The following is a 19,425-nucleotide window of genomic DNA, read 5'->3' as shown; positions in this document are numbered from 1 at the left end:
TCCTGTGCAAAAATGTATTTTTAAGTTTATATGAAGCTAATATGAAGCTTTGGACTCCCAAAAGAGCAAAATCAAGTCGATATCTTTCAACATTACAGTCTTTTTAATACCAATGTCCTTTTTGTTACGATACTTCCATAACAGCTCAACAGGGAAACACAAAGAGGGAATTTGATGCTAAAAAGACTAAAAATATTATCTTTATTTAGCCAACTCAGACTACTGAAGCCTCATATAAGCTTCAGATAGACTTTTAAAAGCATGACTGTGGACACACTGTGGATTTTGCCTCCTATCACTTACATTTAAAAGCATATTTGATGTGGATCTTTTAATAGCCACAGAAGGAATGATCACAACGAGGAAAAACTCTTTCAGTATTTATTGGGGTTTTAAAACAGACTTTTTGTGAACCTATCCTTCGATTACAAGTTTCCTTTTGCTGGATTCTTGCATGTTGTTTGGGGAACAGCGTCTACTCTAAAGTGTTCAAAGAGAAATGAATCCCTGTCCCTGGATTGAGAGTGGAGCCCCACCCAAGCATGTGACAAAGCTGCAGGCAGTTAGCCTTAATTATCGACGGGATGTTATGTAATGAAAAACATTTGATTAACACACAGCTTTTTGTTGCCTTCACGTGTTGAAAAGTACAAAAGTAGTCTGTAGTGCACAACTTACATGAACTCTAGATAGAAACACAAGAATAGGATAAATGTAGATCAACTACAGAGACTTTACGATCCCCCAGAGGTCAAAAACAAGGTCAGTGTTGGTCTTGTTCAGTCTTTAACAAGTTCAGGACAAAGAATTACAAAATGTAGATCATTTGAGAGACACTGAATGGATACACGAGGCACACAGTTTTCATAGGAGACAAAAAACAAAAGGCAATAAATAGTGAATATAAATAAGGTAGGACTGTTGTCAAAGTGGCTACAGGAAATGGGGATGTCCTCACACATTGCACAATCAAAAACAAAGCACCGCATAAAAGATCAATAATGCTGATGAAGGCGTGGAACCTTATTCAGAGGATTTAGGAGAAGATGTGGCTGAGTCAACACAGCTGGTCAGCCACTAACATCACACCACATGGCAGCTTGAGGCCAGATCAGCACTATTGTTCAATCCACTGCAAAAACATATGACAAAATCAACCAAAAAACAAAAGGTGATTTAAAAAAAAAAAGTGTTAGTGACAGGTAAAATACAGCCGTAATAAATAAGTAGTCATTTAAATAGTCTTTGATCGACCCCACACTGGCTTTCAGTGCAAAGTTTATGACATTAAATATATCTATTCTTAAATACATTTCAAAGAATTTACTCTGTGCCGATCAATAAATGTGATACATTTTCCTCAAATACATATATAAAAATGCTATTCAATTAAAATGAAATATTCCTCTGAAACATACAAATCTTTGCCGTCAGCACATGCATCAATGAAACAGAGGTCAGTCTTGCACATTCTTCACATAAAGGCATAAAAATACAAATCAAGCGTGATGTAAACAGAACGGTGGTAGGTAGCCTCCACATTTCCATTAAAAAAAATTTAAAAAACCCTCCACAAATCATGCATACTACAGCAACTACAGGATATAAGAGTACTATATACACACACACACTATGAATACTATACAGCAGTGGCTCTCAAACTTTTTCACATAAAAGGACCCTTAGACTGACCACACAGCCTCATCTGATAAGAGTTTTAGATTCTATCATTGTTACTTATGGATGGAATTATAGTGGGGAACCCTTCCTAGAACCTCCTCAAGGCTTCCTGGCGGTCCCCTGACCTCACTTTGACAACCACTGCTATATAGTATACACACAGTTTCTAAATGATTGTGCACAGGTGACAGTGTGTTTTCAGTGATGTTTGGTTGGCGCTTCAAGTCGTGAAATCAATATCAGTGCACTGGAAATTAGTGAAAAGTCAAATGCAGCGAAAAATAACAAACAATGAATTGTAGCTGCTCAGAAGAAGTCATGTCAGCACGTCCGCTGTGTAACAAGCACAGAGGTGGAGATGGTAAGGCCCAGTCGGTGTGTGTCAGGCAGGGTCTGAGGACACAGTAAGTGTAAATTTATAGTCTTCCTACAGCTTCATGACTACCAATGGCAAAGTTGAAGAATGGCTTCTTGTAGCAGGTGATACATCAATGCAGCTGATGCTCCATCTCCTGTCAAAAGTGTCCTCTTGTCATCAGGATAAAAACACCCTGCTGCGCTCTACTGGCCGACAGAGGGATCTCACTTTTGCCTCAGTGCAATTGGGTCCTCGGACCACAGCAGCTATCACAATCACCGTCTCCTTTTTTTCCCCCCCTCTTCCTTTCCTCAGTAGAAGCGTTTGCGTCGGCTCTCGTTCCAGTGGCTGTAGACCACCAGGCCGATGACGATGAGGAAGATGCAACCCAGCATGGAGAAGAGCACGGTGAAGAAAATAGCGATTCCACTCATCCCTTCTTCAGCGTCACCCACTTGAAAAGAGGATGACAGGGAGTGAGAGATAAAGGATGGAGAAAAACTCATCTGACAGGTGTGAATTATATGTGTGTGTGTGTGTGTGTCTTACATCTGAGTAGATCGAAGTTATCTACACTGGGTATGGTTATTTCCTCTTCCTCCTCCGCCTCTTCCTTTTTACTCCGCAGCACCGTCAGTTGGTAGAGTTTCAGGGAGATTATATCATGGTTATCTATAAATTCCAATTCAGAAAATATGATTAAATTTAGAAAACCAATAAAGGAAAAAACACTTGACAATGATGTGACAGGTCAATGGTGAAGTTCACACAGATGATGAACCACAGTGTCACCCAACAGCTGCTGTGATCAGTGTTCAGGCCATTCGTCAATCAATGACTATATAAATGTTACTTTCATGGATAAACTGGGTATTTAAATATACTAAAATACCAACTTGCTGCACACAGGATTTACAATCACCCAGTAAGGGGTTTAATGTTTTACTCACTATAAAAGAGCAGAAGCAGCATGTCTTCTGTCAAAATTGTCAAACTGTTTGAGTACAGCTCATGTGGTTTTTTGTAAAATAAAAGAAAAGCTTAACAATTTGCCTGAACACGCTGTGAGTTACCAAACATTTTACTTCATATTATACAGTTAAAATTATATTTGAGATTCAAATAGGTTTGTATAGTAGTTTAATGAAGCTCCCAACTGGTGAATTGTGAGTACACTGAATTTGTTCTTACACACACTGCTTCTTTCCAGCCAAGTTCAAAGGAAAGTCAATTCAGTCTGACTGTGAGGCTGTTTTGTTTTAAATGGGGTTCTTTGTTAGTGATTCGAGCAGTCATGGGTCATACTTATTCTTGATTAAGCCTTGAGAGCCCACAGAAAGGTCTGAGGCGTCCAGTGTACATATATATAAATATATACACACACAGCACTCTACAGAGGTTTTCGGCATGTTCAGATGTGTAGATGATTATCTATTATGCAATATTATTTGGGAGGCATCTGATCAGTCCTAAATTTATTCTGTGGCACCACAACGACTCTAAATACACAGTTTGAGTCATAAAGAACTATCTTCATCAACAAGAAGAACAAGGAGTCCTGCAACAGATGGTCTGGCCCCCAGACAGCCCTGATCTCTACATCGAGTCAGTCTCAGATTACATGAGGAGAACAAAGCCTGAATCCACAGAAGGTCTAAAAGATGCTTTAGATAACCTACCCGCCAAGTACCTTGAAAAGCTGTGTGTAGGTGTTTACTGAACTTTGTATGAATTTAAATGAAAAAGAAGACGTTTGCACAGTACTGTATATGGTAAAGAAAATCATCTGTTTAATTGTCTTTTATGTTAATCACATCTGCACAAGTGGGAGCTATTTACCTGAGAGGTCTCCGGTGATTGCAGTTGCGCCAAAATAATAGCCTTGGGGCAGCCGCACCCCGGGTAAGTCCAGGCAGTCCCTCCACTCATGCTGCCCATCGATGTCTATCATCACCTAGTGGTTAGAAAATTGCAATGTTAGATTTGATGTTTTCTGCTTTAGAAAAACTGCACACCAGGCATGTTAAATAATCTACAGTTCCCACTGTGTAATTTCAAGTCTACTCTCTCTGCACTCTGTGACCTTCATTCTGCTCAATTATTATTCTGCTCTGTTTGTGTCTGTTCTTGTTACATTACCACTATTCGATTGTTCAGCGTAACCAGAAACAGGGCGTTGTTGTAAACAAGCATGTACGTTTAAATAAATATTACCCGTTCAAACTCACCACACCCAGTATAAACTAACAGCAGGTTGGACAATTGAGGACATGAGGAAGTGTCTGCATGTGCTAAAATGGGGATTAAAGTGTCTGTCTCTCACCGTGAGCCTGCGGCGGATGTATCGAATGAAGAGGAAGGTGTCATGTTTGAGGTTGCGCACCATGGCGTTGCAGCCCCCCAGTTCTGTGGGCCGTCCGTCCCGCTCGTGGTCGTAGCCGATGCTGCCGTTCCCCACCATGGCCAGGACGAAGGGGAAGATCCTCTTGTGGTTACAAGAGTAAAGAAGACAAAATAAGAGATTAGGAAAATGTCTTGATTTAAATTGGTTTGTTACCATTCACTGTGAAGCGCCTGTGTTTGATGGTTATTTTCATTCATCAGAGCTTTCTCCTAGGATGTTCACACTTTATAGCCATAGTTTAATAGCTTCACCAAGCCTGGAGTCATGCAGAGATTTTTATTTTCAGTTACAGTGTAATACCAGCCAAGGATAATTCTATACTAGCTTTTTTCTTATTTATTTTGTCTTTTGGAAGCACTGAAATGGGGCTTTTAGAGTATCTCTACTGTTGATTTGACAATTTAGTAACAAATAATTAGTTTTAATATTAGAATATATAGGTTTTGCAGAAGACTGTAAAAAAAGTTATGCTTTTCATTACTTTGAATCTTAGAAACTCATATTTACAAACTTAAATTAAATGCCACTTTAATGTCAAATGTTGCTCGACTTCTTTTAACATTATTTCCAAAAATCAAATTCTTGCACTATCATCTTTGTCTAGTTTTATAACTATTCTAAAATGCATGCTACTCTGGTTAACAACCACAGAAACAACAACAAACACCAGTGTAGTGATTTTTTTCAAGGTTAATGGTATTGGTATTTTTTCAGTTGGAGAAACTCGCTTAAGTCCTAATGGAGGCTGTATAAAGGCATTAGACGTAGGTTTGAGGTCAAATGTGTATGATCCAGAGATTGGTTTGTATCTACTTGACACTTTTGGACACTTGCAACATGTGAAACCACACACACACACACACACACACACACACACACACACACACACACACACACACACACACACACACACACACACACACACACACACACACACACACACACACACACACACACACACACACACACACACACACACACACACACACACACACACTCTCAAGGCCACACTCTGGATTTGGTTATCTCTAAAAGGTGTTGACACTTGGTTCTGATCATTCCTGTGTGTTCTTTGACTTACAGATCGTTCCAAATGTTCAGCTAACCTCTGTGTCTGTTAAGAAAATGTACATAATTGAGAATACCAATGCCAAGTTTATGGAGGCAATAGCTATGTCACCAACTGTGAGTGCAGAGTCAGTTGATGAACTCCTGGATAAATTTAACTGGAAAATCTAAATTGTCATGAATGCTGTTGCACCTATTAAAACTATGATGAACTTGAGCAGAAAGAAAACACCATGGAGGAACACTATGATGGTAAAGGCCTTGGAAACAATGCAGGAAAGCAGAGCATACGTTTAAATTCACCATGACCTCTACAAACAAAGTTCTTTTAAATTAAAGTTAAATTTTAATCTTTCATTTACACTGGATGTCCTTTTAATGATTTTTAAACAAATCATTATTTTATGCTACACTCTGATATATTATGCTTTATTTCAGTCTAGCCTTTTATTTTCTTTCTCTCTTTCTATTTTTCTGTACTTTTATTTTTGTTATAATTGGGTTATTTTTTATTGTATGTTTTAATGTTTCCAGTGTTTACTATAATCATATTTTATTTATTTATCTATCGTTTTAATTGTTTGTTTTTATGCTTCCAATTCTTACTGTCAAATGTTTGTTTTATGTAAAGCACATTGAGCTGCCCCTGGGTATGAAATGCGCTATATAAATAAAGCTGCCTTGCCTTGGCTTACCTGTGTGCGAGGAGTGTATCTCTTCTTTTGCGCCTGTCTCCAAATGGTTGCACAAAAGAACACAAAGACAGCCCCTTTAACACATAAATCTGCAGAAGCACTTGTCCATTATAACCATTAACACTCTTCTACTTTCACATGTCAGATCTACTCAGTGTTACTGCAACATACCTCTATCTGTTTCTCCTCATTGGGATACGTGTCTACAAAAACACCCAAGCCAGTGAAGTTGTCTCGATTTCCAAATACAGGACCTGTACATGAATAAGATGACAGAAAATAAAAACTGTATTCTAACAGAGATAAGAAGTAAGGTTAGGTCAGTATTATGTCCTAACATTTACCTTTCTGCATACGTTCCTTAGTATACCAAATGGCCAAACCGTCACCATTCAGGTTCTTCTTTCCTTTTCCGTGAATCTTAAAGTGTACCTGCATCTCCCAGTCATTAAGATGGCAAGGCTAGAACAGACAAGTTAAATTAATTTGAGCTGAAACAAATTGATTAATCGATTTACAAAAAAAGAATTTTTCAACCTTATTAGTAGCTTCTGATCTATTATAAAAGACAACATATACCAGTTAAACACTAACCCTCCTCCTATCTGCATCTAGTGTGCCCAGACTGTTACTATAAATATATTACATAAAACTTTTCTATTCAACTTGTGATAAAAATGTAAAACTCAAGGTTCACTGACAAAGTTATCCCTGAGGCTTTCAGCTATATCCCATGGTCTTTTTTATTTTTTATAGGGGAAGGTTATACCTGTGGGAAATAGTGAACATTAATAATCCCCTCAAAAGATGTTTGAAGGTATCACAAAACATCTCCTTGAAAAGTTTAATTGCTGGACTCAAGATTCAAATTTCCACAACACTTTTGTGTAAGTTGAATACTTGACCACGACTGGCTCCAAAATTGTTGGGAAATTGTTTTCCTCATCCACATAGAGGTCACATCCTAATCCTGGATGTATAAAGAGAACTGTTGCTAAGTGACACATAAAGCTGAAAAAGCTAGACCTGTGGGCCCGACGCACCCATGGAGCGTGCCCATTAGAGACTTCTGCCAAACGAGGTGGCTAACTTCGGGTTTAGCTTAAAGAGGACTCAATCATGCAGCTCTTCTAGACTTTAGAAATGTGATCACACCTTTCCTTTTTATGAGGCTTGTGACACTCTTTCACAGTGTAAGTCTGTGGGAAAAAGTATTTTTGGGCCCAATACCATCATTTTACAATTACACAGTTTGGCTGCTGTGTCACATTGGCTTCAAAGGCCGACACTCTTCCTGTATCCAGTTCTCTTAATATATCCATGGGCCAAACTTATGTTTACACAGATCACATGTTGGTACCAGGTGTAAATGGGGCCTAACATATTTTTACATATCCAGATAATGTATCCAGATACACATGTGCAAATGTGGTACTACGTTAAACCCTGCCCATACATTATTCTGCACAACGATGCTCAAACACCCTACTGAAGGAACAACAAGAATAAAACAGTTTTGACTGGAGGGGGAATTACTGTATGTAACTGTATGTGTTCCCAAGATCAAATATAAACATCCACGCTTAACTTTCTACTTTACAAGTGTTTGAAGTACAGCACTGAGATATCATAATGCATCATAATACTCATGATGCAGTGTAGTTCAGTCCAGCAGGTATACAGTTCATACTCACCATGCGGCTCCACACTGCCCCCTGCCTGCTCTGCATGTCAGGTGTGAGGCGCACCTGGTCGGCGGTTACCATGGCATCCCCCATCAGATCCCAGTGGGAGGAGCTTGACGATCCCACACCTGGGCACACAAGTATCATCATGACAAACAGCTGACACAGCACAATACAGACAAAACAGCAGTGCTTTGTTACTAAACAAACATCCTCCTGAGTATGAAACAGTACAATAGGCTTCAATTAAGCACAGTGTAGCGATAATGTATTAAATAGGATGTGAATAGGCTGCCTTGATTGGCTGAATGTTATAGCGGCAGGAGACAGATTATAGAAGCGTTTCTAGGAGGAAAGAGCTGAAGCATAGATGTAATTTGACCGCTAAATAGATGCATGTGCCCCTCTTGTGAATCAGTATTACTGAGTGTATAATGGACAGCATACCCTGGTAAGGCTTGGAAAGGGAATATTCCCGCTTCAGAAACTCTTCCATTTCGTGATCATCGTCGGCGAAACATCGGCTTACAGAAAAAAGCAGGAACGCTAATATCCAGTATGATTTAAAAGGCATTATATTCCGTGTAGAAAATAAACTGGACATTGATTTGGAGTCGCTGTAACGATCGCTCCTGCTGTCGGCTGCCATCGTAGGTCAAAGCTCACCCTTCTAGACAGCCAGCGCTCTTCTCATTGGTCCACTGTGCTACCTAGCTCGTCCTTATTGGTCCGTTTGCTTGTCAATCAGAATGCGCTATTTTCATTGGTTGTGCTATATCATTTTCTTCTCTCCACCGAAATAAAGGCTTTAGTGAAAATAAATCAATTAATATATGAAATTTGAAGTGTTAAACTAGAGCCAACATGAAATTAGATGCATTATGAAATGTTAATAAACCCAATCTTAATGTTAATTTAAGTTTTCTTTGTGAAACCCATGAACGGTAGGTCTTATTTGTGGGTGCAGCCTTTCTGCATAAGTTTCTAGAACATTCATGGTCCACACATGAGGATACTTGCTATATTATCTGAATGAAAGGCTGAGAGTTTGTCTGAAACACTATCAGAACCACATAACCACTTTAATTGAATTTGAAAAAAACTATGTTCTGGCCCTTTACACATCCATACTCTCATGCTCTTGATAATTGTTTTGCCTATTAGTTGGTAAACCAGTCCTTTATTACCCTAAAATAAAACAAAATACCTCTAAACCCCAGACAGCTTTACCTTCCCTCCTTCTTTCTCTTATAGTGCATCTAATGACCCATACACAGAGCCAGATTAACTGGCTAGGGGGCCCCTGGGGCGTGATTGTACTATGGCCCACAACCCCCCAGTTCCTGACACTCCCACTGCATTGTGTTTGCATTGCATCGTCTTTAACTACACATCAGGTACAGAGCACACAGTGACATGGCAGCTTTATGATATTTTTTAAAACTAATCTGTGCCCCTGCAGCAACAACACTAACCCTGTGTGAAGACAATGCAGCCTTTCCATTTGTCTTGTTATATCAACTGAAATAATACAGGTATGGAAATTTGATTTTGGCACAGGGCAACTTGACACAACATTGCCTAAAATTAGGTAAAAATGTAGTTTATATTGTGCCATAGTCAGACATATTCTCAAACAGTGAACCAAGGGCCTCAGGAAACCAAACTGGGTTATGCAGTATTCATCATATGGGTGTTTTTATACAGATGATACAACTTCTTTCATAAGCCAACACACAAATGGCGTTTCTTTCTGGTTTAGGTCAATTTGTTAATAGAATATTGTGCCAATACAAATATCTCCTGATAGTAACATATTTGGTCTTATTGGCCTAGGTGGACTATATCAGTGGGGTATTTAAGGAAGTCAACCTACACAGTATGTATAGCAAGCATTCAATATTTCTTTGTGAGATTGTCAGACAGCCTATCAGTACTGTAGAACATTATTATCAACTGCAATAAATATAGCCTATGTCATAAATTAAGGACATGGAGGAAGTGGGAAGATTAGGGACTCAGTTTAAATCTGTACAATAACAATATCAAACTCAGTCATACTATCACTCAAAACAAATATTACTGTTGTACATTATTTTACTATACATTTTTTTTACTATTGTTTTTATTGCTTTTGTACTTACATATTATTTATTGTTCTTTATTATTTTCAATGACTCTATTTTTACTGTCCACTTTGCTGCTGCAAATTTTTGGGACTAATAAAGGATTATTTTATTTTATCAGCTATCACCATGGGAGTTAATTGACTCCAGAAGATGGCAGTATTGCAACAATAGGCTATAGATGCCAAGTGGCGTTAAACACCAAAGAAGTAGAACATATGCGATTGAGGCAAACAGCAGTTTGCTGCCGCCTAGTGTCCAGTTAGGACCATTCATAAGAGAAATAGACAACACATTGTGAACAAACCAAGGGGTTTGAATGTCTAAAAATTAAAGAATAGGAGAAAATAATTAAATAAATGAGCTCATTATATTTTAAAAAAAAATACTTTCTTTTAAAATGTGGATAGTCTTTGCAGCTTTGTCGTTCTTTAGTATTCAATTGTATTGTTGGAGTTCAAGGATACATTGATGGAAACAATATTACAGTTCTTTAAAATCTGAATCGATCCATTGAGAATTACATCTAGACACTTATGACACTTGCAGCCAGTTGGATGCTGTAGTTAGCTAAAATCACGCCCCCTTCAGGATCCCTGCCGACTGTTCACTATCTCACAGTCCTCTCACCGGTTTCATGTAGCACATCATTGATGGATGGAGTAGAAGAAGAAACAGGAAGGCATGGATCCCACTGAAGAAAACCCGAGCAAAACAGTCGACATTTATCGCGATACCTGGGTCCGCTTCTTAGGTATGTAGTATTGAATGTGTCCTATATGTCAGCTCGGTCCAATGTTCCGTGAAAACACTGTATGTTAAAGTCGTCCTGACATTGGACCGGAGCTATGTGCTAGAGGCTAGAAGGTAGCATCGCTGGCTAACCACTCTGTTAAACTGCTATTTATAGCAAACTTGGCTGTTGAAGGACATTGTGTTACCACAGGACATACTGTACGAAGTCTAGGAGTGGATAAAATACCTTTTGTTGCATGCTTTGCTTGCTTAATGTATCTAACTATTACTTACATAGGCTAGGTAGAGTTATCTGTGTGGCTGACTACCTACTGAAGTCAGTTTTTAAACGTCAGCATGTTGAAACAGTGAGTCACACAGACATGTAGGGACGCCAGCAGGCATGACCAGACTGGAAAAATGACACACCGTCGTACAGAGACACTACAATGTAGTATCCATGCTGTCACTCTCTCATTGATAAGAGCAGGGTCTTTCCCAGAGGGACACCATTGAGCTGCTGGCTGTACAGAGCATGAACCAGCATGAAGGGCATTTGTACTGCAGCAGTTGTCACTGTGTTGGCTGTGACCTGCTTCATAAAATCATAAACTGTTTGCCCCCGTCTTTAGTTTCAGTCTTAGATCTCTTTATTGAGACGCATGTTAAAGGAAGTAGAAAATGAATTGCGTGTGAAGAGTGCTTCTTTTCACATACCTGAGATTTGTAAAGAGTTGAACACTGAAAGTAATAGAAAAGTACATATCTATTAAAAGTGGATATTTCCAAATGAAACTTCCAACTTTTTACCTAAAATCTGTCAAATTTCCTGTTGTATGTCTCTTTCTCCAGTTTGTGGATTTTAGATATTATTTCATATGAATTACTTATATGAATAGTTTCTCATTTGAAATGGTTATGTCCACTTAATGCCTCTGTACACATTTCAAATGTCATCCCCAAGAGCTGTCTAGCATTTCTGGAACAGATTATCTTTTACTTCTATGATTGAGATTATAGTGATTATGTAAAAAGACTGGGATTAATCTGAAATATAGCGGCTTTTACCAACTGAGCACACAGGAACTTCTAGAAATGATATTTTGCAAAAATGTTGATGTCACTTAAGCTGTTTGTCCTGAGGAGTTCACTATTCCTCATGTTTGTGTGTTGGTCACAGATTCATTGACAGAAATTAGATAATATGATGTGTGTGTGTGTGTGTGTGTGTGTGTGTGTGTGTGTGTGTGTATCACCACCCCATATAATGCACATCAGGTTAACTGTAGGTGGAGAACATTATGTGAGATAAAAAAGAACAGGATTACTGGGTCACTTCCAAAATCCACCATTGGTAAATAATCCAACAGAACTGACACGCTGTAGATCTTGAAACTTGATATGGTTGTTGAGCAGACAGTTCATCTTTACATTTCTTATTTTCCAGTCGCTGGAGGACCACTCACCCTTCAATCCTTAACACCTGTCCCTCAACCTGCACTTTCTGTCATTCTTTATCTCTTGGTTTCTGTTTCTTTTACCTTCAACATCTCTTAGACACTGTCACCTTCATGCCTTGCTGGGCACAGGGCAAATACTCAATCACAAAGGGTAATCTGAAGCCTTGGCTAACTGCTCAGAATTGGGCCCCAGTTTATTATACCAGGGCTTGGCACATTTTATTAACTGAGTGCCTCCCTGGAAGAAAAACTTATCTAGACTCTGTTATCATGCTAGTACAGCTCTTATCATCTTTTACTCACAATGGCTTGGCTTCTGGAGTTTAAAATCCAATAGTTAACTTTACTTTATACTGCTACAGTAGTACACCAGGCAGCCTTGAGCCAATTAATTCATAATTATTCAGTGATACCCATTTTTATTGCTTTTGTCTATTACATCAAGATTAAATGTAGGTTTGAAACCCATCTTATTTACGTGAATATTTCACTATTCTACCTCCACAGTCTTCAGGACTTTGTACAGCATAAGCTTTAATTCATCTTACTCACATTTTGTATTATTAGCACTTATTGCACCTGTGAGTTTTTGCCTCAATTTGCAGAATTTGCCTTTTTTCTTTTCCTCAAGCCTAAAAGTGGCCTGACTATTTCCTTGTGTTTGCGGACAGGGCTGATTTTGGAGTTAGGAATCAAAATCATGGGTTGGGTATTTTCAGCCCTAAACATGACTCACAACAATTTATTTTTGAATTTAAAGGTTTCAATGTATTCTTTGGCTACTGCTTGGAGATGATAGGAAAACAAAACAAAACCAAAAGTGGCAGGGGATTATTAAGTGAAATGCTTCAAACAGTTAAGAAAAAAAGTTGAGAAATTATCATAAAGTGTTGAATTATGGGATACTGAAAATACTATGTGTTTTTTGTGTGCAATGTCTTAATCTATGGGAAATGTCAGGGTAGACGAAAAAACAAGTTAGTTTACATTCAGTGTATCGTGCATGTCTAATAAATGCATTAAGTGCTTTTCCTTCCAATTTATTTCTAAAAGTTTGAAACCTGCATTGTTTACATCCACGTTTGCTAGTCAGCAGCTGCCTTCTTCACTGCCTTTCCTGTGGCATTGCTGCTTTTTTCTCAGTGAATTACAACCACCAGCTGATCAATAAAATAGTGTGAAACCTTTGTAGAGATTATGTATCACTTCACCTACGTGTGCATGTGTACAAGGTAACTTCAGTGCAGTAGTCATGAATACATGTTATATTGGAGAGTAGAGCTTGATTGGGATTGTTTTTAGACCCAGAATCTACAGTAATTCCAATATAAACCTTGCTGATGCACAGGCTTACTACAGTATCAATAATGTGACTTTTTACAAGCTGAAAACATATCCTGAATATTTATGTGTACTTGGAAAGTGGTAATGGCATGAGCTCATCATCATGCAGGAAATAGTGATAATTTTAGCTTTCTTGAAATAAACATGTAATCTTTTGATGTTCTCACAATTATTAAGAGTGACTTAAACAGTGACTTTATATGGAACCCTGTTTGATATGTTTATCAAGCAAAGTCAAACATAAAACTGGCCATTGTGTATTGCACTAACCTCTAATGATGACATTATTTATTTATACAATTATTATTGATGAGATAATAAATGATCACCAAGCCGTGTTAAACAGGCTGTGACACTGATGCTTGTAATCTAAGCGTGTTCCTCTGCACAGGTAGCACAGTAAAGTGCACTGTTTGCACAGGAGCCTCCGCTTTGCCTGCAGTAACAGTGATAGAGACAGACTGTACAGCAGCAGCAGAATTTGACTCCACCACGCTCTGATGGTTCTGTGGTCATTGAACCAAAGATAATGCTCCCCTTATGACTGTAGCTCATTTTATCACTGATTTACATGTACTGTGGTGTATGGCACAGGTGACTTCTTAATAAGAGATCAAGGATATATATCTAATGCATTCCACCCTTGTGGAATGGATATTGCATAATGTTGCGCTCCATTTTCACTAAGGCAATGTCAGAGATGAAGTTCATGTTTATTATCTTCTTGTGTATTTCAGGATAGTATTAATGTACTGAAATCTGGGCAATAAAAAGCAAAAAAACTACTTTTGAATATGAAGTGTTCTGTACTAAAACTCTTCTAATAAATATGAAGGACAATTATTTTTTTGGGACCTGAGGGCAGCTAATTACATTTATGATGCATTTAGATGGTTTTAGCAGAATCTGCATTTATGTATTTTCTCCCTCAGGCTATGCAAATGAGGTCGGGGAGGCTTTCCGTGCTCTGGTGCCAGTGAGCTTTGTATGGGGCAGCTATGCTGTGGCCACTGCTTACGTCACTGCTGATGCTGTGGACAAAGGGAAGAAAGCAGCTGTGGTAAGACTCATTTGTATGCAGAGAGCTTAAAATAGGTGTATTATCTTAATAAAATGTGATATTAGTCAAAGTTTCAATATTATGTAATGGAGAAGAGGTTTAAATACGTTTTCGGAAAGATCAACTTAGATTACCAAATTGAAATGTATTAAGTCCTATTATTTTTACCTGTATTTTCTTTGTCTGTATTTGGTATTTGACTGCTACCTTTCAAATGTATTAACAGTCAGAATGCATCCTGTGAGTTTTAGACGTGGCTAATTTATGGTTCAACCCTGAGCCTTCATGTAAGCCAGTCAAAGATACTAGTAAAAATGTAAATCAACAAATTTTCAGATTTTCATTTTCTGATTTGCTTCTCAAGGCACATGGGGACAACCCGGGTAAAACAACCCGGGTAGCGGTGGCAGTGGTGGACACGTTTGTGTGGCAGGCCCTTGCCTCTGTGATGATCCCAGGCTTCACTATCAACCGTGTGTGTGCCGCGTCACTCTACCTGCTAGGTAGAACCACCAAGTGGCCCCTGTCCGTCCGCAAGTGGACCACCACAGCTATAGGCCTCTCCACCATCCCTTTCATCATTACTCCTATAGACAGGTTGGCACAAATGTGTTGTGTTCAATGTGTGTATGTGTACGGTGAAACAATTATGTAAATTGCTCATTATGTAAGCTTTAATAAGGGATAGGCTGCCCATGCATCATGATTAGCAGTTTGAGCTTTGTGTGCCACTCATTTGGGTGCAAAGCAGCTGCTGACAGGTTTAAACTGATATGTCATTAGTATTTAATCTGCTGCATATGCTCTATAATGTTTGATTAAAGCTTAAAAGAAGAAAATATACACTTATGCTGATAAATAGTTAAGGTATCTGTATCAAAATGATGCAAAATAGTGTTTTGGATAAATGCATGCCACTTAATACAGTATGTTCCAGAGACATTCTTACTCTTAGATGTGTGTGAGGTATATTGTTAAGTATAGACTGGTTTCAGTACACAGTATTCAGTATCCAGCATACAGCACCATATAAAAGTTTGGACACACTTCCTCATTCAAGTAAATGGGAGGGTGCGTCCAAACTTTTGACTGGTGCTGTATATTTGTTTTCATTTTAGAGTTGGTGCTACAAATAATTATACAGTCTTTTAAAAAACACTCTCAAATGTTTTGATGACACATCATACACACAAATAACATTTACCATACTAATACTCTCACATTTCATTTTCAGGGAGTAAAATAGGTTACTTGCCTTTATTGCCAGAGCTGCTCTTGTTAAGTGACAAAAAAAGGAAGAAAAATGAGCTACTCTTGTTGATAAATGAAGAGCTGCACAAACTGCAGCTCTCTAAAACAGAAGTGTCTACTTAGGCTCACTTCTGCTTCTGTGAAATGGATCCAAAAATAATGCCTCAATGTTTCCACTCTCTGTCCCCTGTAGGTCAGTGGATTTCCTGCTTGACTCGAGCCTCCGGAAGGTCTACGGTGAGGAAGAGAAGCACAAATAAGGACAGATCACGCAGAGGGCTGCCTGTCCCCTCCTCGGGAGAAACCAGTTCAGTCTATGTAGACCTGTGCTGATTATTCACCACTGTGAAGCTGTAAAAAAGTTTAGAGAAGGACTTCAAGGAGCAAGATTTCATATCTCTTCAAAGATAGAAATGATTAAAGGGATTTTATTGCAAAATTATAAAGTTTATGTAAGCAGGTTAAGTTCTTAAAAGTGAAATCCGGTTTCTTGAATTATCCCTCTGGTGATAGTCAACTTAAAGCTCTCAGGGCAAGCTGGGTAAAGGCACAAAAAATGTTTAAAAAGAAATATGAATAGTGTATAAATATTGAGGATGAAAAAGTGGCATCCTGCTTCTTTAAGTATTCTTCGGCAGGGATACAGTGATTGTCTGTACAGAGGAACCCTCCAAGGCTGCCCTCTGTTAGTTACGAGCTGTTTCTCTGGTTTCACCTCATGTCTAGATGTCATTATGAGGTTACATACAAATCCACACTTGCTGTGTATTTAGCCATATTCAGTGGTACTGTAATGATAGGCCAAAAGTAATGTCCCCTCGCTGAAAAGAAAGGCATCTGTTCCCTATAATAGATGTTTTAAATGCATTCTCTAATGCACTTTTTTCATTATTTCATTCTACCTTATTGTTGGTTGTGGGAGCCTTTAAGGTTTACACTGTGAGCATTTTTATACCATGGTTATAGTCTATGTGATACTGTATATATGTCATGTTATATGGCTCTTAAACTTAAGAATACCTGTAGTAACACCAAGTCATACTTGTGCAGTCAGCCTCACAAGTATTTGAATGTTTTATCACCCATATGTAAACTGTTGGTCGTAGTCAGATGTTCTTAATGCACAATACTTCTTGTCTGACCACAATACACATTAAAAGTTCATGACATGTATGACAAATTTAAGACCTTCTTTACAGTATCACAAATCAGATTACATATAGACAGTATGTAATGAAGTATACAATAAGGGATAATTATAGCATTATTAGATTATTATTAGAAAAATATATAAAACGTCAGAACTTGAAATGTAATACTTCTCCCAACAAGCTTTAACCTGTAGCTGTATCAAGTGAATATGTGATGTAGAAGAGTAGAGTTCTCCATCTATAAGCTTGATAAAATTAGTGTTGCACTTCTAAAATAATTGTGGAGGTCAGTGTAGTATCTATGCAGAAAACGGTTTAAGGGATTAACTACGAAATATACAGATACTGTGAGGCTGTTTTTGCCGAGGAGCACAGTCATATACTGTAGCTCTTGCTGAACTATGCAAGAGAAACAATTCTTTGTGTACAAGTCTGTGTGCAGTTTGTGAATTAAAGGGATTGCTGTGCCATATTAGAAATGATGTATGTAAAGTATGTCAAATGTTACAAAATGAAGGGAAACTGATACAAAACGTGGTTTGAAATTTGGATTAGCTGTCACTAATACAACAAGGAATATACTACACAGGGAACGGTTACCTCCTGTATACCATTTTAGTAATGAATATGTTTGAATCACACTATATTATCTTTGCTGTAAAGGATGTGTTTCACTTTTTCATGGAGAGAGATGTGCTGAAAGAAAAGACGGTTAAAAACTTAGGGTGCACTAATTATCATATTTTTACTTGCTGGTACAGATGCAACCTATTTAATGATATTTCATAACCACATCAGGCCAATTATAGTAAATAATAGTGTGTGGTTAAGGCTTCAGCGTGTACCAGCATTATTGGTTGTTTTCATTTACATAAAACAAAGATGTTACTTTTACCTTGAGTAAGTATAAGGGTATAGACTTTTTTCTTGTCAGATATTTGACTTGCCATAGCAGGAAAAGCATGGGTGTAAATAACAAAGGTTCTAAAAATCAAACCTCTACACATAGTTGCATAAGTGTCCATGTAAGCCATACCAGTCAGCAGGTGTGCTAACAGTGCTCTGCAACTTGGACACCTCAGTTAAATTCACCCATTATTGATGTTTTTACTGCTATGACGTGTAAAATTGTCTAACTTTAAAAAAGGCTTATTGTTGCAACCCAAGTGGTAATCTATACAGTTATATTAAATGTTAACATTTCAGACTTTACATACATAACTTCATTGTATTTTTGTTATTGTTGCATACTGCAAATGAAAAGGAATTGTTTGCTCTTTTTTCTTCTTCTGTGGGAACATTTTCAAAGATTTTCGTAGGTGGTGGTGTGTTCGGAAGTGGGTTATATGAGTCACAGTTTCAGCCTTAACTGAAACGTTGCCTAACCTCAAACCCGTTCCGTTTTTGTGAAAGCAACTGTTGAAAACTCCATCACTTACAATAAAAACAGCTTCCTTCCTATTTCTGTAAAAACTTCTGAAACACTGGAGAGAAACATGTAAATCTATAGTGAAATAAATTATATAATGATAAGCAAAGTGTCTTATTTCTTTCAAACATCAAAAGACAGTATTCAGATTTTGAAATTGGTAGAATATAAACTATTTGCTCTGTTTTTATCATCTTTTACTGTACAAATAATTAATAAAGCAGAACCACTTTCTAGCATTGGGAAATAATGATTGACAGCTCAGTTTTGGGGAAATAAATGATCAATTATCTAAGTAAACAGTCTGCTGCATGGCCTTCCTTCTTCATGAGAAGATCTTGAAGTTTCAAAAAACAACATGACAACTTGCTCTTTGTGCAGACAGCTTCCACTTCCTGAGAAACCTACCATCACTTTCAGATAAGAGGTGTAATTCAAGGGACAGTTTAACCAATGAGATGGAAGCACTCAAAAACACAAGAGCACTGTTGCATTAATTTATCTTGATTGAGTCAGGAGGTCACAGCTGATGCCAATTCTACAGATCAAGTGCCCACATAAAAGGCTAAGGAACTCTAAGTCCTGGTAGGCACAGTCATGCTTCTTCTTAATCTTGTGTTTTTGGCTCTTTTGGGCATTTCAAATGTCCAGTCAGGTAAGAAAGCAATATTAACATTTATCGGCTAACTGTTTGATCATCTGGGATTGAATTTGCTTGGGAAGAATAATTCAGAAATAATCAGCCTATTCCTCTGTATTACACTCCTGACAATTTATATTCATAGACATTCCTAGATTCGTCCACGGCCGTTGGATTCTCAATGATGAAGAGGTTAATAGACTGGCTGGCAGAGAATCTCTTCCAGTTAAGGAGGTCGTGTGGCCTGAGAGCCCAGCAGTGCTTGAACGGGTCATGGTGGAGGACCAGAACTTTCTGACTACATTAAAGCCGTCTGTTATGAAGGAACAAGGTAGGCTG

At 38.0% G+C, this 19,425-nt stretch overlaps 2 protein-coding genes across 3 annotated transcripts; one reads left to right on the top strand and one right to left on the bottom strand.

The window, feature by feature from the left end:
- Positions 1 to 2,349: 2,349 nt before the first annotated feature.
- lman2la (lectin, mannose-binding 2-like a) lies at positions 2,350 to 8,539 on the bottom strand. The gene is made up of 9 exons (XM_053340108.1): positions 8,338 to 8,539; positions 7,900 to 8,018; positions 6,550 to 6,667; positions 6,377 to 6,459; positions 6,206 to 6,238; positions 4,362 to 4,523; positions 3,878 to 3,992; positions 2,588 to 2,710; positions 2,350 to 2,492 (listed from the first exon to the last, which is right to left on the bottom strand). The coding sequence occupies exons 1-9, from the start codon at positions 8,537 to 8,539 to the stop codon at positions 2,350 to 2,352; spliced, it is 1,098 nt and encodes a 365-aa protein (XP_053196083.1).
- Positions 8,540 to 10,656: 2,117 nt separating this feature from the next.
- mtfp1 (mitochondrial fission process 1) lies at positions 10,657 to 18,555 on the top strand. Of its 2 annotated transcripts, XR_008323468.1 has the most exons (5): positions 10,680 to 10,770; positions 14,488 to 14,615; positions 14,980 to 15,212; positions 16,060 to 18,042; positions 18,076 to 18,555. XR_008323468.1 is itself a non-coding variant. In XM_053339722.1 (4 exons), the coding sequence occupies exons 1-4, from the start codon at positions 10,701 to 10,703 to the stop codon at positions 16,124 to 16,126; spliced, it is 498 nt and encodes a 165-aa protein (XP_053195697.1). In that variant the 5' UTR covers positions 10,657 to 10,700; the 3' UTR covers positions 16,127 to 18,555. The 2 variants fall into 2 exon arrangements, 1 of the variants encoding a protein (XP_053195697.1); XM_053339722.1 differs by having other exon boundaries at positions 10,657 to 10,770; positions 16,060 to 18,555.
- Positions 18,556 to 19,425: the final 870 nt, after the last annotated feature.

Source organism: Scomber japonicus, chromosome 19 (assembly GCF_027409825.1).
Source record: "Scomber japonicus isolate fScoJap1 chromosome 19, fScoJap1.pri, whole genome shotgun sequence".
NCBI classification, from domain to species: Eukaryota; Metazoa; Chordata; class Actinopteri; order Scombriformes; family Scombridae; genus Scomber; species Scomber japonicus.
The sequence above is the reverse complement of the archived record's forward strand: the minus strand, read 5'-3'. Positions and strand labels throughout refer to the sequence as shown.